This window comes from Somniosus microcephalus, chromosome 10 (assembly GCF_052327205.1).
Source record: "Somniosus microcephalus isolate GS21.2 chromosome 10, FLI_Smic_1.0, whole genome shotgun sequence".
Classification (NCBI taxonomy): domain Eukaryota; kingdom Metazoa; phylum Chordata; class Chondrichthyes; order Squaliformes; family Somniosidae; genus Somniosus; species Somniosus microcephalus.
The window spans coordinates 124,166,963-124,185,469 of record NC_140996.1 but is presented as its reverse complement, the minus strand read 5'-3'; the positions used below and the strand labels follow the sequence as shown (position 1 = coordinate 124,185,469).

General features: G+C 49.5%; 1 protein-coding gene across 1 annotated transcript in view; it reads right to left on the bottom strand.

Annotated features, from left to right (window-relative positions):
* The window catches only part of LOC147111683 (neutral amino acid uniporter 4-like), a 371,254-nt gene that overhangs the window by 220,432 nt on the left and 132,315 nt on the right, over positions 1–18,507 (bottom strand). Inside the window, exon 10 of the mRNA XM_085998789.1 lies at positions 4,224–4,393. Within this exon, the coding sequence (XP_085854915.1) occupies positions 4,224–4,393 (170 nt within the window). The remainder of the gene's footprint in view (positions 1–4,223; positions 4,394–18,507) is intronic.

Genomic DNA, 18,507 nt, shown 5'->3' with positions numbered 1-18,507 from the left:
GTTGAAGCCCATGGAATAAAAGAGACAGTGGTAGCATGGATACAGAACTGGCTAAGTGACAGGAAACAAAGTAGTGGGGAACAGCTGTTTTTCGGACTGGAGGAAGGTATACAGTGGTGTTCCCCAGGGGTCGGTACAAGGACCACTACTTTCCTTGATATATATTAATGACTTGGACGTATAGTGAACAGTGAGGAAGATAGTGATAGACTTCAAGAGGACACAGACAGGCTGGTGGAATGAGCAGACACGTGGCAGATGAAATTTAATGCAGAAAAGTGAGGGGTGATACATTTTGGTAGGAAGAACGAGCAGAGGCAATAGAAACTAAACTAAAGGGGGTGCCATAAACAGAGGGACCTGGGGTATATGTGCACAAATCGTTGAAGGTGGCAGGGCAGGTTGAGAAAGCCATTAAAAAAAAGCATACGGGATCCTGGGCTTCATAAATAGAGGCATAGAGTACAAAAGCAAGGAAGTTATGATGAACCTTTATAAAACACTGGTTCGGCCTCAACTGGAGTATTGTGTTCAATTCTGGGCACCGCACTTTAGGAAGGATGTTAAGGTCTTGGAGAGGGTGCAGAAAAGATTTACAAGAATGGTTCCAGGGATGAGGGATTTCAGTTATGTGGATAAACAGGAAAAGTTGGGGCTGTTCTCCTTAGAGCAGAGAAGGTTGAGAGAAGAGTTGATAGAGGTGTTCAAAATCATGAGGGGTCTAGACAAAGCAGATAGAGAGAAACTGTTCCCATTGGCAGAAGGGTCGATAACCAGAAGACAGATTTAAGGTGTTTTGCAGAAGAACCAAAGGCGACATGAGGAAAAACTTTTTACGCAGCGAGTGGTTATGATCTGGAATGTACTGCCTGAAAGGGTGGTGGAGGCAGATTCAATCGTGGCTTTCCAAAGGGAATTGGATAAGTACCTGAAAGAAATAATTTGCAGGGCTACGGGGAAAGGGCAGGGGAGTAGAACTAGCTGAAGTGATTTGCAGGGAGCTGGCATGGGGTCGATGGGCCAAATGGCCTCCTTCTATGCTGTAACTGTTCTGTGATGGAACTGTTCTGTGATGGGTAAAACATTCCAGGTTTGTTCAGTTTTATTCTGCCATGCTGTAAATAACAGACTAGCTGGTTAGCTTGGAAACATGAGGTAAATTTTCTGTCCCCTTGGTCGAAATCCAAAAGAGAACACACTTTGGTAATGTTCCAGATTTGTGTATATTTTAATCCATGACAGAATCAGGGCCCAGAAACTCAACTAAGGTAATGCATCAAGACCACCCACTTCTAAAATACTGCCCATCTGCACCACAACTTACCCCACTTCCACTGCAACCCTCATCCATACCTTCATCCGTTCTAGACTGAACTTTAACACTGTACTCACCATTCTTCCCAGTGCCACTGTCCACAAACAAACTTGCACCTCTTGCATCAACATATCAGGTTCAAAATTTTGCTGATGCTGCATCACCATCCTCGGTGACCTCCAATGGCTCCCCATACCTTATGCATGCCTTTCGAAACTTTTATCTTCATTTACAAATATTTCCGTGGCCTTTTTCTACCTGTACATCCCAGCTTACACCTTCTGTTCTTCCAAGTCTGGATTACTCTGCATTTCACTTTCCTTTCCTCCACATCATCAGTGGCAGACCCTTTCGTCCAATAGTCTGCACTCTAGAATTACTTTCCTAAGCACTTCCATCTAACTCCATCATTGCTCATCCTCAGAAGCCCCTTCAAAATCTAGCTCTTCAACCTCACCTTCAGTCAGCTCCCTGAACTCTAAGTTCTGCTCAGTAGCCTGGTGGAGCATCTTTTTGCGATGTTAAAGGTGATGAAAGTTGCTGCTATATCACATAATATCACGGTCCAATTTTTTTGCATGCATGCTCAGTACATGGCTTCCCAATGAACAATCAAGCTTGATTAAATTCCCACAGCATGTGAGGAATGCCCAAATGAAAGAGAATTAAGACTCACAAAGTGTAAACATAATTATGGAAGAGTTCTGACACAAGTGTGATTTTACTTGTATTGTTACAAATACATTAAAACACATAGAAGTAGCTTCCCCTGAGCCACCGAGACTAGCTTCCTCTGAGCCACCGACACTATGTTAAACAAAAGTTAATTTTTATACCCCTTTTTAACACATGGAGTTCTGCATAGCTTTAATCACTGTATTTTCTTGAGGTCCGGTGCATAACAACTAATCAGAACGTGCCTGCAATAATGGTAGAGACATGCTTTTTAAGCTGTTAACCATAAATTTATAGAGAAGGAATCTGTAAAAGTTGGGTAATTCACGGTGATGCTCATCGCTAGTACCTTTTGTTCTGATTGACACAGGTAAAACTATGGGACCCAGGAGGCCCTGCATTGTCTCATGTCATAATGCCAAACATTCTGCTTTTCAATTATTAAAAAAGTGAAAGACTTTACTGAAATATTTATGGGAGTGTTTCTTGCTGTCCAGTTCACATAGCTCAACACCAGATCTACACATACACAGTCATGAAACAGGTCAGTCTTTTTTTTAAAAACTGAGGCTGAAATCATAATCTATGTGAACATGAGGAACATGTTCAGGAGTGAAATAAATTTTACACCCTCAAATTCAATGATAGAGTGTGAACAGCAAGGTCAATGTCTGCAGGCATAATAAATTTCAGTCAACCCGTTAATAACAAGTTGATATTAAATACATAATCAAGGTTACCGATTTTCATGAAAAACCAGATGGGCGCTCACAATGCAACTCCCAAAGCAACAGTAAAATTTCTGGATTTCCATATGATAAAAATGGACCATAAACAAGTGGCCCTGGCTGACAATCACTCAAAGTTCAGATTTTTACAAAACAGTGTGCTACTACTTTTCAGCTCTGCTTTCTCAAGTATAGATAAACTGTTTCATAGCAATGTAGCAGATGCCTTGAGTTTCTTCACATGCTAACTTTGTCAAGGTAAGGTCACATTATGCATTTTCCTGTCCCTTCCATTAAGTCAAACATTAGGAAATTAGAGAAAACAATCAGTTGCTCCTCAACAAGGAGATATTAATACTATTAATGCAGGGTCAGTTAGCAAGTTCTGTACCGACTGGTTGCCAGAAGCAACTTAAGAGAATGAGCAAAATATAGTGCACCTTCTAGCAGTGCTAATGAACAAAGTTACTACATCTTAATGCACAATTAATGTGTCCTCTAGCTCTAACCGATAGAGGAAGGCAAGACCTTAGGAGACAACAAAAACAACTTGCATTTATGTGGCACTTTTAAAATATAAAACATGCTTTGGGACATTTTATGTGAAATAGAAGAGAGACAAACTGGGTGATCAAGGATATAAGTAAGATGGCAAAGACAGTCAAAAGGGTAAGTTTTAAGGAGGTTTTAAAGTCAGGGAGGGAAGTAGCAAGGCAGAAAGAGATTAGGGAAATTCCAGAGGGTGGGGTCAAGAGACTCAAAACTCAGTCACCAAATGAGATGAGAATGCACAGCAGCCAATAGTAGGTTACAGGCTGAGACATTGAGCTGGAGGAGGTTGCATAGGTAGGATGAGACCAAGATTTGTAAAGGAGGACAAGAATTTTTAATTTGGTGTGCTGGAACCCAGTAAAGTTAGAGGAGGGGGTGATGTGCAAGTGAGATCCAGTGAAAAACAGGATGCAGGTAGCAGAGTTTGGACAAGTTAAAATTGACAATACTGTAGTATCATGATCTTGTTTGTGGAACAGATTCTATTCTCAGTGCTACTGAGTAATACTATTCTCAACCTTTGTGCAAATCAATCACAAGACGAGCAGCACTTGCTCAGAAGAGGCCAGTTCTACATTCAATACCAATTGCAACATAATATAATGGTTACATAAATCACATCTGTATACACTACCTTAATATCTAAGCTGTGTTCCTAATTCAAACTTTTTTACTAAACAAAAAAGCTATCCAGTATTGTTCTCACTGCAGTTCCAGATCCCAGGAAGATGTCAAATGACATCTTTATTGTAGTTAACCATACTAAATTAAAGCAATTTAAAAAGCACATGGCAGCACATAGCGACTAGATTAAGGCCCATTTTAATTAAAACAAATATACTAATACAAAAAAAGTGACCAGACGGTAATTATTACAAAACATTCTGAAAAGCTGGACATACACGCCAGATTGAAAAAGCACTTGTCTAATAAAATGTGACAAAAAATCTTACCATATGTCTTGTGGAAGGTTTAATGTAATACTGCCCTGAACACTATCGCCAAAGTGCAGGTACCCAAGAGTTGCCAGTGAAACATACAAAGCAGTGACTATGCCCATACCGATGGTTAGTGCTTGTGGGAATCGTTTTCTTTGCTTCATTTTATTTTCTAAAGGAAGAACCTGTGTAAAAAAAAAATGCAAAATAAAAAAGGGAATTAATTAGAACAACTTTACACGGTTGGTATCTGCAAATAACTGCAGACGGTGAAAATCTGAAACAAAAAAATAGAAAATACTGTAAACACTAAGTAGGTCAGGCAGCTTCAATGGAGCGAACAGAGGAGTTAACCTGGTATACTGTATCCACTGCTCACAGTGCAGTCTGCTCTACACTGAGGAGACCAAAGCAAATTAGGTGACCACTTTGCCAAAAACCTCCAGACTGTCTAAGTGTGGCCACGAGCTCCCTGTCATTTGAATTCCCCATCCCACTGACCTCCCTGTCTGTTCAAATAAAGCTCAACACAAGCTCAAAGAACATCACCTTATCTTTCTGTTGGGAAGGTTGCAGTATCCATATGACTTTAATAACTTCAAATCTTAACTATTCCTCACAAAATCCAACCTGACAAGAAGTGCAGGTGATGTGGAATGATTGTGTCAGTGTTTCCAGCGGGCGCAGGAAGGAAGCTGGTTGGTACTTGGAGTGGGGACCCTCTGCTGGAACACCATGTGGCGTGGAGGTCTCCACACTTCGTGTCAAGCTGGTTTTTTCTTGTCTCACACTACTGGAACCTGCTTCACTTAGCCAGTTTTTCATGCCTCCATTTCTATCTGCCTCATACCCTACTTCTTCAGCTACTCACACGTTCTTTGTCTCATATTTCTTCTCGCAGAGGGTCATGAATCTTTGGAATTCTCTTCCCCAGAGAGCTGTGGAGGCTGGGTCGTTGAATATATTTAAAGTGGAGATAGACAGATTTTTGAAAGGTAAGGGAGTCAAGGGTCATGGGGAGCAGGCAGGGAAGTGGAGTGGAGGCCAAGATCAGATCAGCCATGATCTTATTGAATGGCAGAGCAGGCTCGAGGGGCCAAATGACCTACTCCTGCTCCTACATCTTATGTTCTTATGTTCTATATGTCTTTTATCTGTTTGACTTTTCTTTTTATGCCTCCTATTGTCTCATTCTAATATCACCTCTGCCATTTAACCATCTTCTAGTTTCCACTTACACACACACACGCACACCTGTAAAATGCATGTGTGCGCACGTTCGCTTGCGCACGTGCAAAGGACGTCAATAGTTGAGCAGTTTATAATCATCAGAACACAGGTTTAATTGCAACTATTTAAAAACAATACGTATAGCACAGCTGCAAAAATAAATCTTTGTGAAAAATTATTTTTTCAAATTCTCCTCAGTGTAAACCAGAAATGGCAGGTGCTCTAATAATTCCCCTCTACCTCTCGGAGCCAACCTCTCCAAAGTAAAAATAAGCAGTTGAAAATAGTTTTGGTGTCACTCCTTGCCTTACAAAAAAGGTCCACATCTCATGCTCTACCGAGGTTTAAAAATCATTAAAAAGAAACAAATGCTTTAGCCTGAGGAGAGGGAGAATATTTTTTCACATCTATCGAGAGGCTGGTATTGAAGGTAAAAAGGAAAATCTATATTAACATTGTATGAGATGCTTAACTTGAATCTGTTGCGACAGTGGTGAGCTAAATAATAGTAGAATACCAAAATAACAGAAACCCAGCTAACTTTAGAGGATGGAGAGGAGTGCATCATACAAAGATTTAGAGCATTCATGAAAGCCAGAATACAATAGGATGAGAAGATTTGCACATCAAATAGTGACAACTTTGTCATACTGGCCAGACGTGGACAAATGACAAGAGGAGACTGGACTGATGGAGCAAGGAAGGAGAAATCGGAAGGACCACGATAACAGTCAGCAAAAAAGATTAAAAATATAAATATTTGTGAATATAGTCACACGTTTATAATGAAAAGGTTGCCACAGGCAAAGTGTGCTCATGTGTATATTTCTTGTTCTCTAATCATCAATTTAGATTTTTATAAACACTATTTTACCTATTCACTTCACTGAGAAGCCCAAAGCAATTTCCTAGTACAAAAGCAAAATACTGCGGATGCTGGAAATCTGAAATAAAAACAGAAAATGCTGGAAATACTCAGCAGGTCAGGCAGCATCTGTGGAGAGAGAAACAGAGTTAACGTTTCAGGTCGATGGCCTTTCATCAGAACTGGGAAAAGTTAGAGATGTAACAGATTTTTAAGCAAGCGCAGGGACAGGGAAACGGGGAAGGGGAGGAAAGAACAAAAGGGAATGTCTGGGATAAGGTGGAAGGCAGGAGAGATTAAAAGACAAGAGGGATGATGGTACGAGACAAAAGGAGATGGTAATAGGACAAGTTAAGAAACAAAAGATGAGTCTAGATGAGGTGTAAATGGCAATGGCAGAATCATCAACAGCTGCCATGTGAAAAAAAAAATAGGGGCAGAGGTTATGGTCTGAAATTGTTGAACTCTATGTTGAGTCCAGAAGGCTGTAAAGTGCCCAATAGAAAGATGAGGTGCTGTTCCTCAAGTTTACGAAGCTCATTGTAAGCTCAAGGAACAGCACCCTCTTTAGAATTGTACGCTTTACTTTACATTGCCTCTCCTCATTCTTCCTACCAAAATGTATCACCTCACACTTTTCTGCGTTAAATTTCATCTGCCACATGTCTGCCCATTTCACCAGCCTATGTCCTCTTGAAGTCTATCACTATCCTCCTCACTGATCACCATACTTCCGAGTTTTGTGTCATCTGCAAATTTTGAAATAGTACCTCGTACACCCATGTCCAAGTCATTAATATATATCACAAAAAAAGCAGTGGTCCCAATACCAATCCCTGGGAAACACCACTGTATACCTTCCTCCAGTCCGATAAACAACCGTTCACTACTACCCTGGTCAACCCTCTCGGTTATCTCATCAAAAAACTCAATCAAGTTAGTTAAACAATTTGCCTTTAACAAATCAGTGCTGGCTTTCCTTAATTAATCCACACTTGCCCAAGTGACTGTTAATTTGGTCCTGGATTATCATTTCTAAAAGCTTCCCCACTACCAAAGTTAAACTGACTGGCCTGTAGTTGTTGGGTTTATCCCTACAGCCTTTTTTGAACAAGGGTGTAACTTTTGCAATTCTCCAGTCCTCTGGCACCACCCCCGTATCTAAGGATGATTGGAAGATTATGGCCAGTACCTCTGCAATTTCCAACTTTACTTCCCTCAGCATCCCATCAGGTCCTGGTGACCTACCTACTTTAAATACTAGCTAGCCTGTCTAGTGCCTCCTCTTTATGAATTTTTATTCCATCCAATATCTCAACTACCTCCTCTTTCACGATAACTTTGGCAGCATCTACTTCCTTGGTAAAGACAGATGCAAAGTACTCATTTAGTACCTCAGCCATGCCCTCCGTCTTCATGCGTAGGTCTCCATTTTGGTCCCTAATCATAGAAAAACAGGAGCAGGAGTTGGCCTTCCGAGCCTGCTCCGCCATTCAATATGGCCCTACCCCTCCTCTTACGACCCATTTACTATTTACTAGCTGAAGTGCCCGGCAGTGCCAAGGGTCTTTTGAGGGCATGTTGTTGTTGGAAGGGAAAGAGAGCGCGCGACTGGGGGGGGGGGGGGGGGGGGGGAAAGAGAGAGAGCACGACTGGGGGGGGGGGGGGGGGGGGGGGGGGGGAGAAGAGAGAGAGCGCGACTGGGGGGGGGGGGAAAGAGGAGAGCGAGCGCGACTGGGGGGGGGGGGGGAGAGGAGAGAGAGCGCGCGACTGGGGGTGGGGGGGGAGAGGAGAGGGAGCGCGACTGGGGGGGGGGGGGGGGGAGAGAGGGAGCGCGACTGGGGGGGGGAGAGGAGAGAGAGCGCGACTGGGGGGGGGGGGAGAAAGAGAGAGAGCGCGACTGCGGGGGGGGGGGAAAGAGAGAGAGCGCGAGGGGGAGTGGGAAGGGGGGGAGGACTGGGAAGGGGGGGAGGAGAGTGGGAATGGGGGGGAGTGGGAGAGTGGGAAGGTGGGGGGGGGGGGGGGGAGAGTGGGAAGGGGGGGTGGGAGTGGGAAGGGGGGGTGGGAGTGGGAAGGGGGGGTGGGAGTGGGAAGGGGGGGTGGGAGTGGGAAGGGGGGGTGGGAGTGGGAAGGGGGGGGGGAGTGGGAAGGGGGGGGAGTGGGAAGGGGGGGGGGGGAGTGGGAAGGGGGGGGGGGGAGTGGGAAGGGGGGGTGGGGGAAGGGGGGGTGGGGTGGGAAGGGGTGGGGGGGAGTGGGAAGGGGGGGAAGTGGGAAGGGGGGGGAGTGGGAAGTGGGAAGGGGGGGAGAGTGGGAAGGGGGGGGAGAGTGGGAAGGGGGGGAGAGTGGGAAGGGGGGGAGAGTGGGAAGGGGGGGGAGAGTGGGAAGGGGGGGGAGAGTGGGAAGGGGGGGAGAGTGGGAAGGGGGGGAGAGTGGGAAGGGGGGGAGAGTGGGAAGGGGGGGGAGAGTGGGAAGGGGGGGAGAGTGGGAAGGGGGGGGAGAGTGGGAAGGGGGGGGAGAGTGGGAAGGGGGGGGGAGAGTGGGAAGGGGGGGAGAGTGGGAAGGGGGGGAGAGTGGGAAGGGGGGGAGAGTGGGAAGGGGGGGAGAGTGGGAAGGGGGGGAGAGTGGGAAGGGGGGGAGAGTGGGAGGGGGGGGGAGAGTGGGAAGGGGGGGGAGAGTGGGAAGGGGGGGAGAGTGGGAAGGGGGGGAGAGTGGGAAGGGGGGGGGGAGAGTGGGAAGGGGGGGGGGAGAGTGGGAAGGGGGGGGGAGAGTGGGAAGGGGGGGAGAGTGGGAAGGGGGGGAGAGTGGGAAGGGGGGAGAGTGGGAAGGGGGGGAGAGTGGGAAAGAGTGGGAAGGGGGGGGAGAGTGGGAAGGGGGGGGAGAGTGGGAAGGGGGGGGAGAGTGGGAAGGGGGGGGGAGAGTGGGAAGGGGGGGGAGAGTGGGAAGGGGGGGGAAGAGTGGGAAGGGGGGGGGAGAGTGGGAAGGGGGGGGGAGAGTGGGAAGGGGGGGGGAGAGTGGGAAGGGGGGGGAGAGTGGGAAGGGGGGGGAGAGTGGGAAGGGGGGGGAGAGTGGGAAGGGGGGGGGAGAGTGGGAAGGGGGGGGGAGAGTGGGAAGGGGGGGGGGGAGAGTGGGAAGGGGGGGAGAGTGGGAAGGGGGGGAGAGTGGGAAGGGGGGGGGAGAGTGGGAAGGGGGGGGGAGAGTGGGAAGGGGGGGGGAGAGTGGGAAGGGGGGGAGAGTGGGAGGGGGGGGGGAGAGTGGGAAGGGGGGGGGAGAGTGGGAAGGGGGGGGAGAGTGGGAAGGGGGGGGAGAGTGGGAAGGGGGGGGAGAGTGGGAAGGGGGGGAGAGTGGGAAGGGGGGGAGAGTGGGAAGGGGGGGAGAGTGGGAAGGGGGGGAGAGTGGGAAGGGGGGGAGAGTGGGAAGGGGGGGAGAGTGGGAAGGGGGGGAGAGTGGGAAGGGGGGGGAGAGTGGGAAGGGGGGGGAGAGTGGGAAGGGGGGGGGGGGAGAGTGGGAAGGGGGGGGGGAGAGTGGGAAGGGGGGGGGGAGAGTGGGAAGGGGGGGGGGAGAGTGGGAAGGGGGGGGGGGAGAGTGGGAAGGGGGGGGAGAGTGGGAAGGGGGGAGAGAGTGGGAAGGGGGGAGAGAGTGGGAAGGGGGGAGAGAGTGGGAAGGGGGGAGAGAGTGGGAAGGGGGGGAGAGTGGGAAGGGGGGGAGAGTGGGAAGGGGGGGAGAGTGGGAAGGGGGGGAGAGTGGGAAGGGGGGGAGAGTGGGAAGGGGGGGAGAGTGGGAAGGGGGGGAGTGGGAAGGGGGGGGAGTGGGAAGGGGGGGGAGTGGGAAGGGGGGGAGTGGGAAGGGGGGGAGTGGGAAGCAAAATCTACGCATGCTTTGTAGATTTCCAGAAGGCTTTCGACTCCATCTGGCATGACGGTTTATTCCTGAAACTTATCGAAAGTTGGGTAGGAGGGAAAACATATGATGTAATTAAATCAATGTATACAAACAACAAATGTGCAGTTAAAATTGGAGACAAACAAACAAAATACTTCCCACAGGGGCGGGGGGTGACGCAGGGCTCGCCAATCTCACCGACACTCTTTAATATTTACATAAATGGATTGGCAAAACTACTTGAACAATCTACAGCACCCGGCCTCACCCTATATGAATCCAAGGTTAAATTCCTCCTCTATGCAGACGACCTGGTTCTGCTGTCACCTACTAAAGAGGGGCTACAGCAAAACCTGGACCTGCTGGAGTCGTACTGCCAGACTTGGGCCCTGACAATAAATCCCCAAAAAACCAAAGTCCTTGTGTTCCAGCAAAGATCCAAACATCAGGGACCCAAAATAAATTTCACAGTAGGAACAACCAAAATTGAACAAACCACTAACTACACATACTTGGGCTTAAAAATCAGTTCTACGGGAAACTTCAAACTGGCTGTGAATGAACTGAAAGAGAAAGCAAGAAGGGCTTTCTATGCCATCAAAAAATCAATCCAAATAGAAATCCCAATTAGCATTTGGCTCAAAATTTTCAAATCAGTAATTGAACCAATTGCACTCTATGGCAGTGAAGTATGGGGACCGCTAACTCAACAAGAATTTGCAAAATGGGACAAACACCCAATTGAGATCCTACATGCAGAATTCTGTAAAAGTATCCTCCGGACTCAAAGGAAAACAGTAAACAATGCATGCAGGGCGGAACTAGGCCAATATCCATTAATAATCACTATCCAAAAAAGAGCCACCAAATTTTGGAATCACCTACAAATGAGCAATCCCCAATGCTATCACTACGACGCCCTGAAATGCCAAGAGCTGACCATAAAGAAGAATACCCTCAGTCAACTAGTCCTGGGACTCAGTGAAGTAACTACTAACAATACTAACAATAACCAGCCCCAGGACAGTGACAGGGTAACACAAAGAATTCGACCCAACACAATCGTCGCTAAGCAAAAGGAAAAATATCTGACATATTGGGCAGAAACAACAAAAACCCAAAGCAAACTCAATTGCTACTTGGCCCTAAACAGACAATACAACATAGCTGATTACCTGACCATGGTAAAGGATAACAAACTGAGAAGAACCTTGACAAGGTACAGACTTAGCGAACATAGCCTAGCGATCGAAAAAGGCAGACACAGGCAGACCAGGCTGCCAAGAGAGGACAGGATATGCTCTCACTGCAGTCAGGGAGTGGTGGAGACAGAGATGCACTTCCTCACAGCTTGTGGAAAATATCAGGGCATCAGGGAGAATTTCTACCAAAAATTCTCTCAAATATGCCCTGATTTCAGAAATCTGAGTGACAACCAAAAACTCCCATTCCTACTGGGAGAGGAGAGAAACTGTATAACACTGGCGGCACACTATGTTACAGCTTGCCATGAACAGAGGGACAACCAGTAAACTAAGAAAAGAATATATATAAACAATGCGAATGTATATTTATACACTCAGGGATATACCTGTTTATACACTGTATGAATAGAACTGCGTTTATGTGCTAAACCATAAATGTATTTTGATGCTTTGGCAACATAAGATGTAACTTATCATGCCAATAAAGCGATTTGAATTGTGAATTGTGAATTGTGGGAAGGGGGGGGAGTGGGAAGGGGGGGAGAGTGGGAAGGGGGGGGAGAGTGGGAAGGGGGGGGGAGAGTGGGAAGGGGGGGGGAGAGTGGGAAGGGGGGGGGAGAGTGGGAAGGGGGGGGAGAGTGGGAAGGGGGGGGAGAGTGGGAAGGGGGGGGAGAGTGGGAAGGGGGGGAGAGTGGGAAGGGGGGGAGAGTGGGAAGGGGGGGAGAGTGGGAAGGGGGGGGGAGAGTGGGAAGGGGGGGGAGAGTGGGAAGGGGGGGAGAGTGGGAAGGGGGGGGAGAGTGGGAAGGGGGGGGGAGAGTGGGAAGGGGGGGAGAGTGGGAGGGGGGGAGAGTGGGAGGGGGGGAGAGTGGGAGGGGGGGAGAGTGAGAGTGGGAAGGGGGGGGGGAGAGTGGGAAGGGGGGGGGGGGGGGGAGAGTGGGAAGGGGGGGGGGGGGAGAGTGGGAAGGGGGGGGGGGGGAGAGTGGGAAGGGGGGGGGGGGAGAGTGGGAAGGGGGGGGGGGGAGAGAGTGGGAAGGGGGGGGGGAGAGTGGGAAGGGGGGGGGGGAGAGTGGGAAGGGGGGGGGGAGAGTGGGAAGGGGGGGGGGGGGAGAGTGGGAAGGGGGGGGGGGAGAGTGGGAAGGGGGGGGGGAGAGTGGGAAGGGGGGGGGAGAGTGGGAAGGGGGGGGGAGAGTGGGAAGGGGGGGGAGAGTGGGAAGGGGGGGGAGAGTGGGAAGGGGGGGGAGAGTGGGAAGGGGGGGAGAGTGGGAAGGGGGGGAGAGTGGGAAGGGGGGGAGAGTGGGAAGGGGGGGAGAGTGGGAAGGGGGGGAGAGTGGGAAGGGGGGGAGAGTGGGAAGGGGGGGAGAGTGGGAAGGGGGGGAGAGTGGGAAGGGGGGGAGAGTGGGAAGGGGGGGAGAGTGGGAAGGGGGGGAGAGTGGGAAGGGGGGGAGAGTGGGAAGGGGGGGGGAGAGTGGGAAGGGGGGGGGGGGGAGAGTGGGAAGGGGGGGGGAGAGTGGGAAGGGGGGGGGGAGGTGGGAAGGGGGGGGGGAGAGTGGGAAGGGGGGGGGAGAGAGTGGGAAGGGGGGGGGAGAGAGTGGGAAGGGGGGGGGGGGGAGAGTGGGAAAGGGGGGGGAGAGTGGGAAGGGGGGGGGGGAAGAGTGGGAAGGGGGGGGAGAGTGGGAAGGGGGGGGAGAGTGGGAAGGGGGGGGAGAGTGGGAAGGGGGGGTGGGGGAGAGTGGGAAGGGGGGGTGGGGGAGAGTGGGAAGGGGGGGTGGGGGAGAGTGGGAAGGGGGGGTGGGGGAGGTGGGAAGGGGGGGTGGGGGAGAGTGGGAAGGGGGGGTGGGGGAGAGTGGGAAGGGGGGGTGGGGGAGAGTGGGAAGGGGGGGTGGGGGAGAGTGGGAAGGGGGGGGAGAGTGGGAAGGGGGGGGAGAGTGGGAAGGGGGGGAGAGTGGGAAGGGGGGGGAGAGTGGGAAGGGGGGGAGAGTGGGAAGGGGGGGAGAGTGGAAGGGGGGGAGAGTGGGAAGGGGGGGAGAGTGGGAAGGGGGGGAGAGTGGGAAGGGGGGGAGAGTGGGAAGGGGGGGAGAGTGGGAAGGGGGGGAGAGTGGGAAGGGGGGGAGAGTGGGAAGGGGGGGAGAGTGGGAAGGGGGGGAGAGTGGGAAGGGGGGGGAGAGTGGGAAGGGGGGGGAGAGTGGGAAGGGGGGGGGAGAGTGGGAAGGGGGGGGAGAGTGGGAAGGGGGGGGAGAGTGGGAAGGGGGGGGAGAGTGGGAAGGGGGGGGAGAGTGGGAAGGGGGGGGAGAGTGGGAAGGAGGGGGGGAGAGTGGGAAGGGGGGGGAGAGTGGGAAGGGGGGGGAGAGTGGGAAGGAGGGGGGGGAGAGTGGGAAGGGGGGGGAGAGTGGGAAGGGGGGGGAAGAGTGCAATGCATCAACTCAAGCTCTCTTAGACACCTTTCTGGATAACATATACACTCACAATAAAGAAGGCGTAAACCGGGCAGTTAGTAAACTAAACAATATTTTTGATAATTTGGCAACAAATGCAAACTTTAAAGCTCGCAAGAACAAACCCAAAACAAAAAACTATGAAAAATGCTTTGACCATGATTGCCATAACATGAGGAAAAAACTTAGAAAACTATCAAACCAAAAACACAGACATCCAGAAAACGAGGAATTACGCCTTACTTATTGTCAGACGCTAACACAATACAGAAACACACTCAGGACCAAAAAAGAGCAATTTATTAAGAATACACTCAGCTCCATGGAGGAATCCATTGAGTCGAATTGTTTCTGGGACAACTTGAAAACACTACACAAAAAACAACACGACGATTTGTCCATTCAAAATGGGGACACATGGGTAAACCACTTTGAAAAATTATACCAGAAAAACACACTAAGACCAGAGCAACACCAAATACGCAAAAAACTGGAAAAGCTTGAAATGGCCATAAAAGATAACCAAAACCCGCTAGACGCCATAATAACAGAAAAAGAACTTCTTGAAAAACTCAAGGACCTGCGACCAGGAAAAGCTTGCGGGACAGACGGCATACTAAACGAGATGATTAAACACGCAGACGACAAACTGAAACTGGCTATCCTAAAACTCTTCAACTTGGTTCTGAGTGTCGGTTATTTCCCTGACATCTGGAACAAAGGACTCAACACCCATATACAAAAGTGGGGACAAAATCGACCCAAACAACTATCGAGGCATCTGTGTAAACAGTAACCTGGGGAAGGTATTCTGTAGCATCATGAACAAAAGACTTATAAACTTCCTTGAAGAGCACAATGTCTTGAGTAAAAGCCAAATTGGATTCCTGCCAAACTATAGAACATCCGATCATATCTTCACCCTACAGACCCTAATTGACAAACACGTTCACCATAACAAAAGCAAAATCTACGCATGCTTTGTAGATTTCCAGAAGGCTTTCGACTCCATCTGGCATGACGGTTTATTCCTGAAACTTATCGAAAGCGGGGTAGGAGGTAAAACATATGATGTAATTAAATCAATGTATACAAACAATAAATGTGCAGTTAAAATTGGAGACAAACAAACAAAATACTTCCCACAGGGGCGGGGGGTGACGCAGGGCTCGCCAATCTCACCGACACTCTTTAATATTTACATTAATGGATTGGCAAAACTACTTGAACAATCTACAGCACCCGGCCTCACCCTATATGAATCCAAGGTTAAATTCCTCCTCTATGCCGACGACCTGGTTCTGCTGTCACCAACTAAGGAGGGTCTACAGCAGAACCTGGACCTGCTGGAGTCGGACTGCCAGACTTGGGCCCTGACAATAAATCCCCAAAAAACCAAAGTCCTTGTGTTCCAGCAAAGATCCAAACAACATGGACCCACAATAAATTTCACAGTAGGAACAACCAAAATTGAACAAACCACTCACTACACATACTTGGGCTTAAAAATCAGTTCTACGGGAAACTTCAAACTGGCTGTGAATGAACTGAAAGAGAAAGCAAGAAGGGCTTTCTATGCCATCAAAAAATCAATCCAAATAGAAATCCCAATTAGCATTTGGCTCAAAATTTTCAAATCAGTAATTGAACCAATTGCACTCTATGGCAGTGAGGTCTGGGGACCACTAACACAACAAGATTTTGCAAAATGGGACAAACACCCAATTGAGATCCTACATGCGGAATTCTGTAAAAGTATCCTCCGGACTCAAAGGAAAACAGTAAACAACGCATGCAGGGCGGAACTAGGCCAATACCCATTAATAATCACTATCCAAAAAAGAGCCACCAAATTTTGGAATCACCTACAAATGAGCAACCCCCAATGCTATCACTACAACGCCCTGAAATGCCAAGAGCTGACCATAAAGAAGAATACCCTCAGTCAACTAGTCCTGGGACTCAATAAAGTAACTAATAACAATACTAACAATAACCAGTCCCAGGACAGTGACAGGGTAACACAAAGAATTCGACCCAACACAATCGTCGCTAAGCAAAAGGAAAAATATCTGTCATATTGGGCAGAAACAACAAAAACCCAAAGCAAACTCAATTGCTACTTGGCCCTAAACAGACAATACAACATAGCTGATTACCTGACCATGGTAAAGGATAACAAACTGAGAAGAACCTTGACAAGGTACAGACTTAGCGAACATAGCCTAGCGATCGAAAAAGGCAGACACAGGCAGACCAGGCTGCCAAGAGAAGACAGGATATGCTCTCACTGCAGTCAGGGAGTAGTTGAGACAGAGATGCACTTCCTCACAGCCTGTGGAAAATATCAGGGCATCAGAGAGAATTTCTATCAAAAATTCTCACAAATATGCCCTGAATTCAGAAATCTGACTGACAACCAAAAACTCCCATTCCTACTGGGGGAGGAGAGAAGCTGTGTAACACTGGCGGCACACTATGTTACAGCTTGCCATGAACAGAGGGACAACCAGTAAACTAAGACAAGAGTATATATAAACAAGGCGAAAATATATTTATAAACTCAGGGATATACCTGTTTATACACTGTATGAATGGAACCGCGTTTATGTGTTCAACCATAAATGTATTTTGATGCTTTGGCAACATAAGATGTACCTTATCATGCCAATAAAGCGATTTGTATTGTATTGTATTGAGTGGGAAGGGGGGGGTAGTGGGAAGGGGGGGGTAGTGGGAAGGGGGGGGGGGGGGAGAGTGGGAAGGGGGGGGTAGTGGGGGGGGGGGGGAGAGTGGGAAGGGGGGGGGAGAAAGAGTGGGAAGGGGGGGGGAAGAGTGGGAAGGGGGGGGGGGGGGAAGAGTGGGAAGGGGGGGGGGGGAGAGTGGGAGGGGGGGGAAGTGGGAAGCCAGACAGCCAGACAGAGTGAATACACACACTGAAGATGGGCTGCTGAATTTTTAGTGTTTTTAGTGTTTAAAGTGGGGGAAAAAAAGGTTCATTTCAAGTTTAAAAAGGTTTTGAAGTTAAATTTAGTTCTAGTTAAGTTAGTTTAGTTTGTTTAGTTAAGTTTAAGTTTAGTTTAGTCTAGATTAAGTAAGGAAGGAAAAGACCACCAAAGGAAAAAAAAAACCAGAGGAAATTAGAAAAAAAAAAGCCAAAGAAAAAAAAGAAATAAGGGAAAAAAAAATATACAAACCAAAGAACAGCGGCCGCACGGGGCCACAGCAGCAGCAGAAGCGAGGTGACTCGGCCGCATCGGGAACCGAGGCGCGAAGGCCGCACGGAGACGCAGCGGCAGCCGGAGCGAGGAGACTCGGGGAGGCCGCTTCGGGAAACGAGGCGAATCGGGGAGGCCGCACGGAGACGCAGCGGCAGCTGGAACGAGGTGACTCGGGGAGCCCGAGCGGCGAACGAGACACGGCCCGATCGGCGGCCGCAGTCCAGCACCCGAGCGACGACCGCAGTCCAGCACCCGAGCGACGACCGCAGTCCAGCACCCGAACGGCGAACGAGGCACAGCCCGAGCGGCGGCTGGGCTAGAAAGCCCGGGAAAGGCCCGAGGAGCCAGGCCCAGAGACCTCTGAGGAGAAGGGGATCAACCAGAAGGCTTCCAGAAGCAAACCAAGACTGTGAGTACAGGGCCCAGGGAGGGAGACTGAAGCCAGGGAAAGGCCCGAGGAGCCAGGCCGAGACAGAGGCACAGAGACCTCTGAGGGGGAGGGGAACAGCCCGAAGGTACCGGGAAACAGCGGCTCACAGACCCAGACCTGAGAAGGGTGAACCCAGAAGCAGAGGCCCAGGGACCACGGGGTCGGAGAGGGGGACCGGGAAAGTTCGCGAACAGGGAGAGGGAAACACCAAACCCGGGGCCCCAGAAAAGCTTATTCTAAGATCAACAATACTTTACCAAAAATGAGCGAATCAGAAGATCCACAACAGCCCCACTTCCAGATTCCCCCCAACACCGCAAAAAAAGCTATAAAAGCGATCAAGCATGAGCAGATGAGAGAAAAACCAGAAACACTTTTTGCTGACTGTTACAACAATGGGACAAAAAGTAACCTCATTTTCTACTCAGATCAGCCAGTGGCTTGGATCACAGCAATAAAATCACACTATACCAATGTTAAGCTAGAAAATACCGCAAATGGGTCCATAATGAAAATTAACACACCAGGAGACAGTTCAACTACGACGGTCAACGCGTACAATACCGGAACAATATTAGTGCAAGGCAACCTCGACAAATTTGCAACGGCCTTCAGGACACTGAAAAAATTAACTAAGGGGGGAAGGAACAGCCCCAGAGTGGCCCGCACTCCCCCCAACATTGACAACTTACCAGGAGAAAATCTGCCTGGTCAGGAGGTGAACGAGCCACACAGTTCAAACCAGACACTAACCCCGGGGAACCACAGCCACACGATACAACTGACAAACCCCAGCATAACTACCAGGGAGGAAGCCACACATAGTCCCCCTACCATTCCCAGCTCACCAAGAGAAGAGCAGCATAGCCAGGAAGTGAGTGAGCCCTCCAGGGCCGACCAGCCTAGCCAGGAAGTGAGTGAGCCTTCCAGGGCCGACCAGACACATACCCCGGGATCACACAGCCAGATACGACCAAAAGATAAATTTAATCAATTAGAGATAGAGGTGGTTAAACTTAGAGAGGACTTCCTCAAAA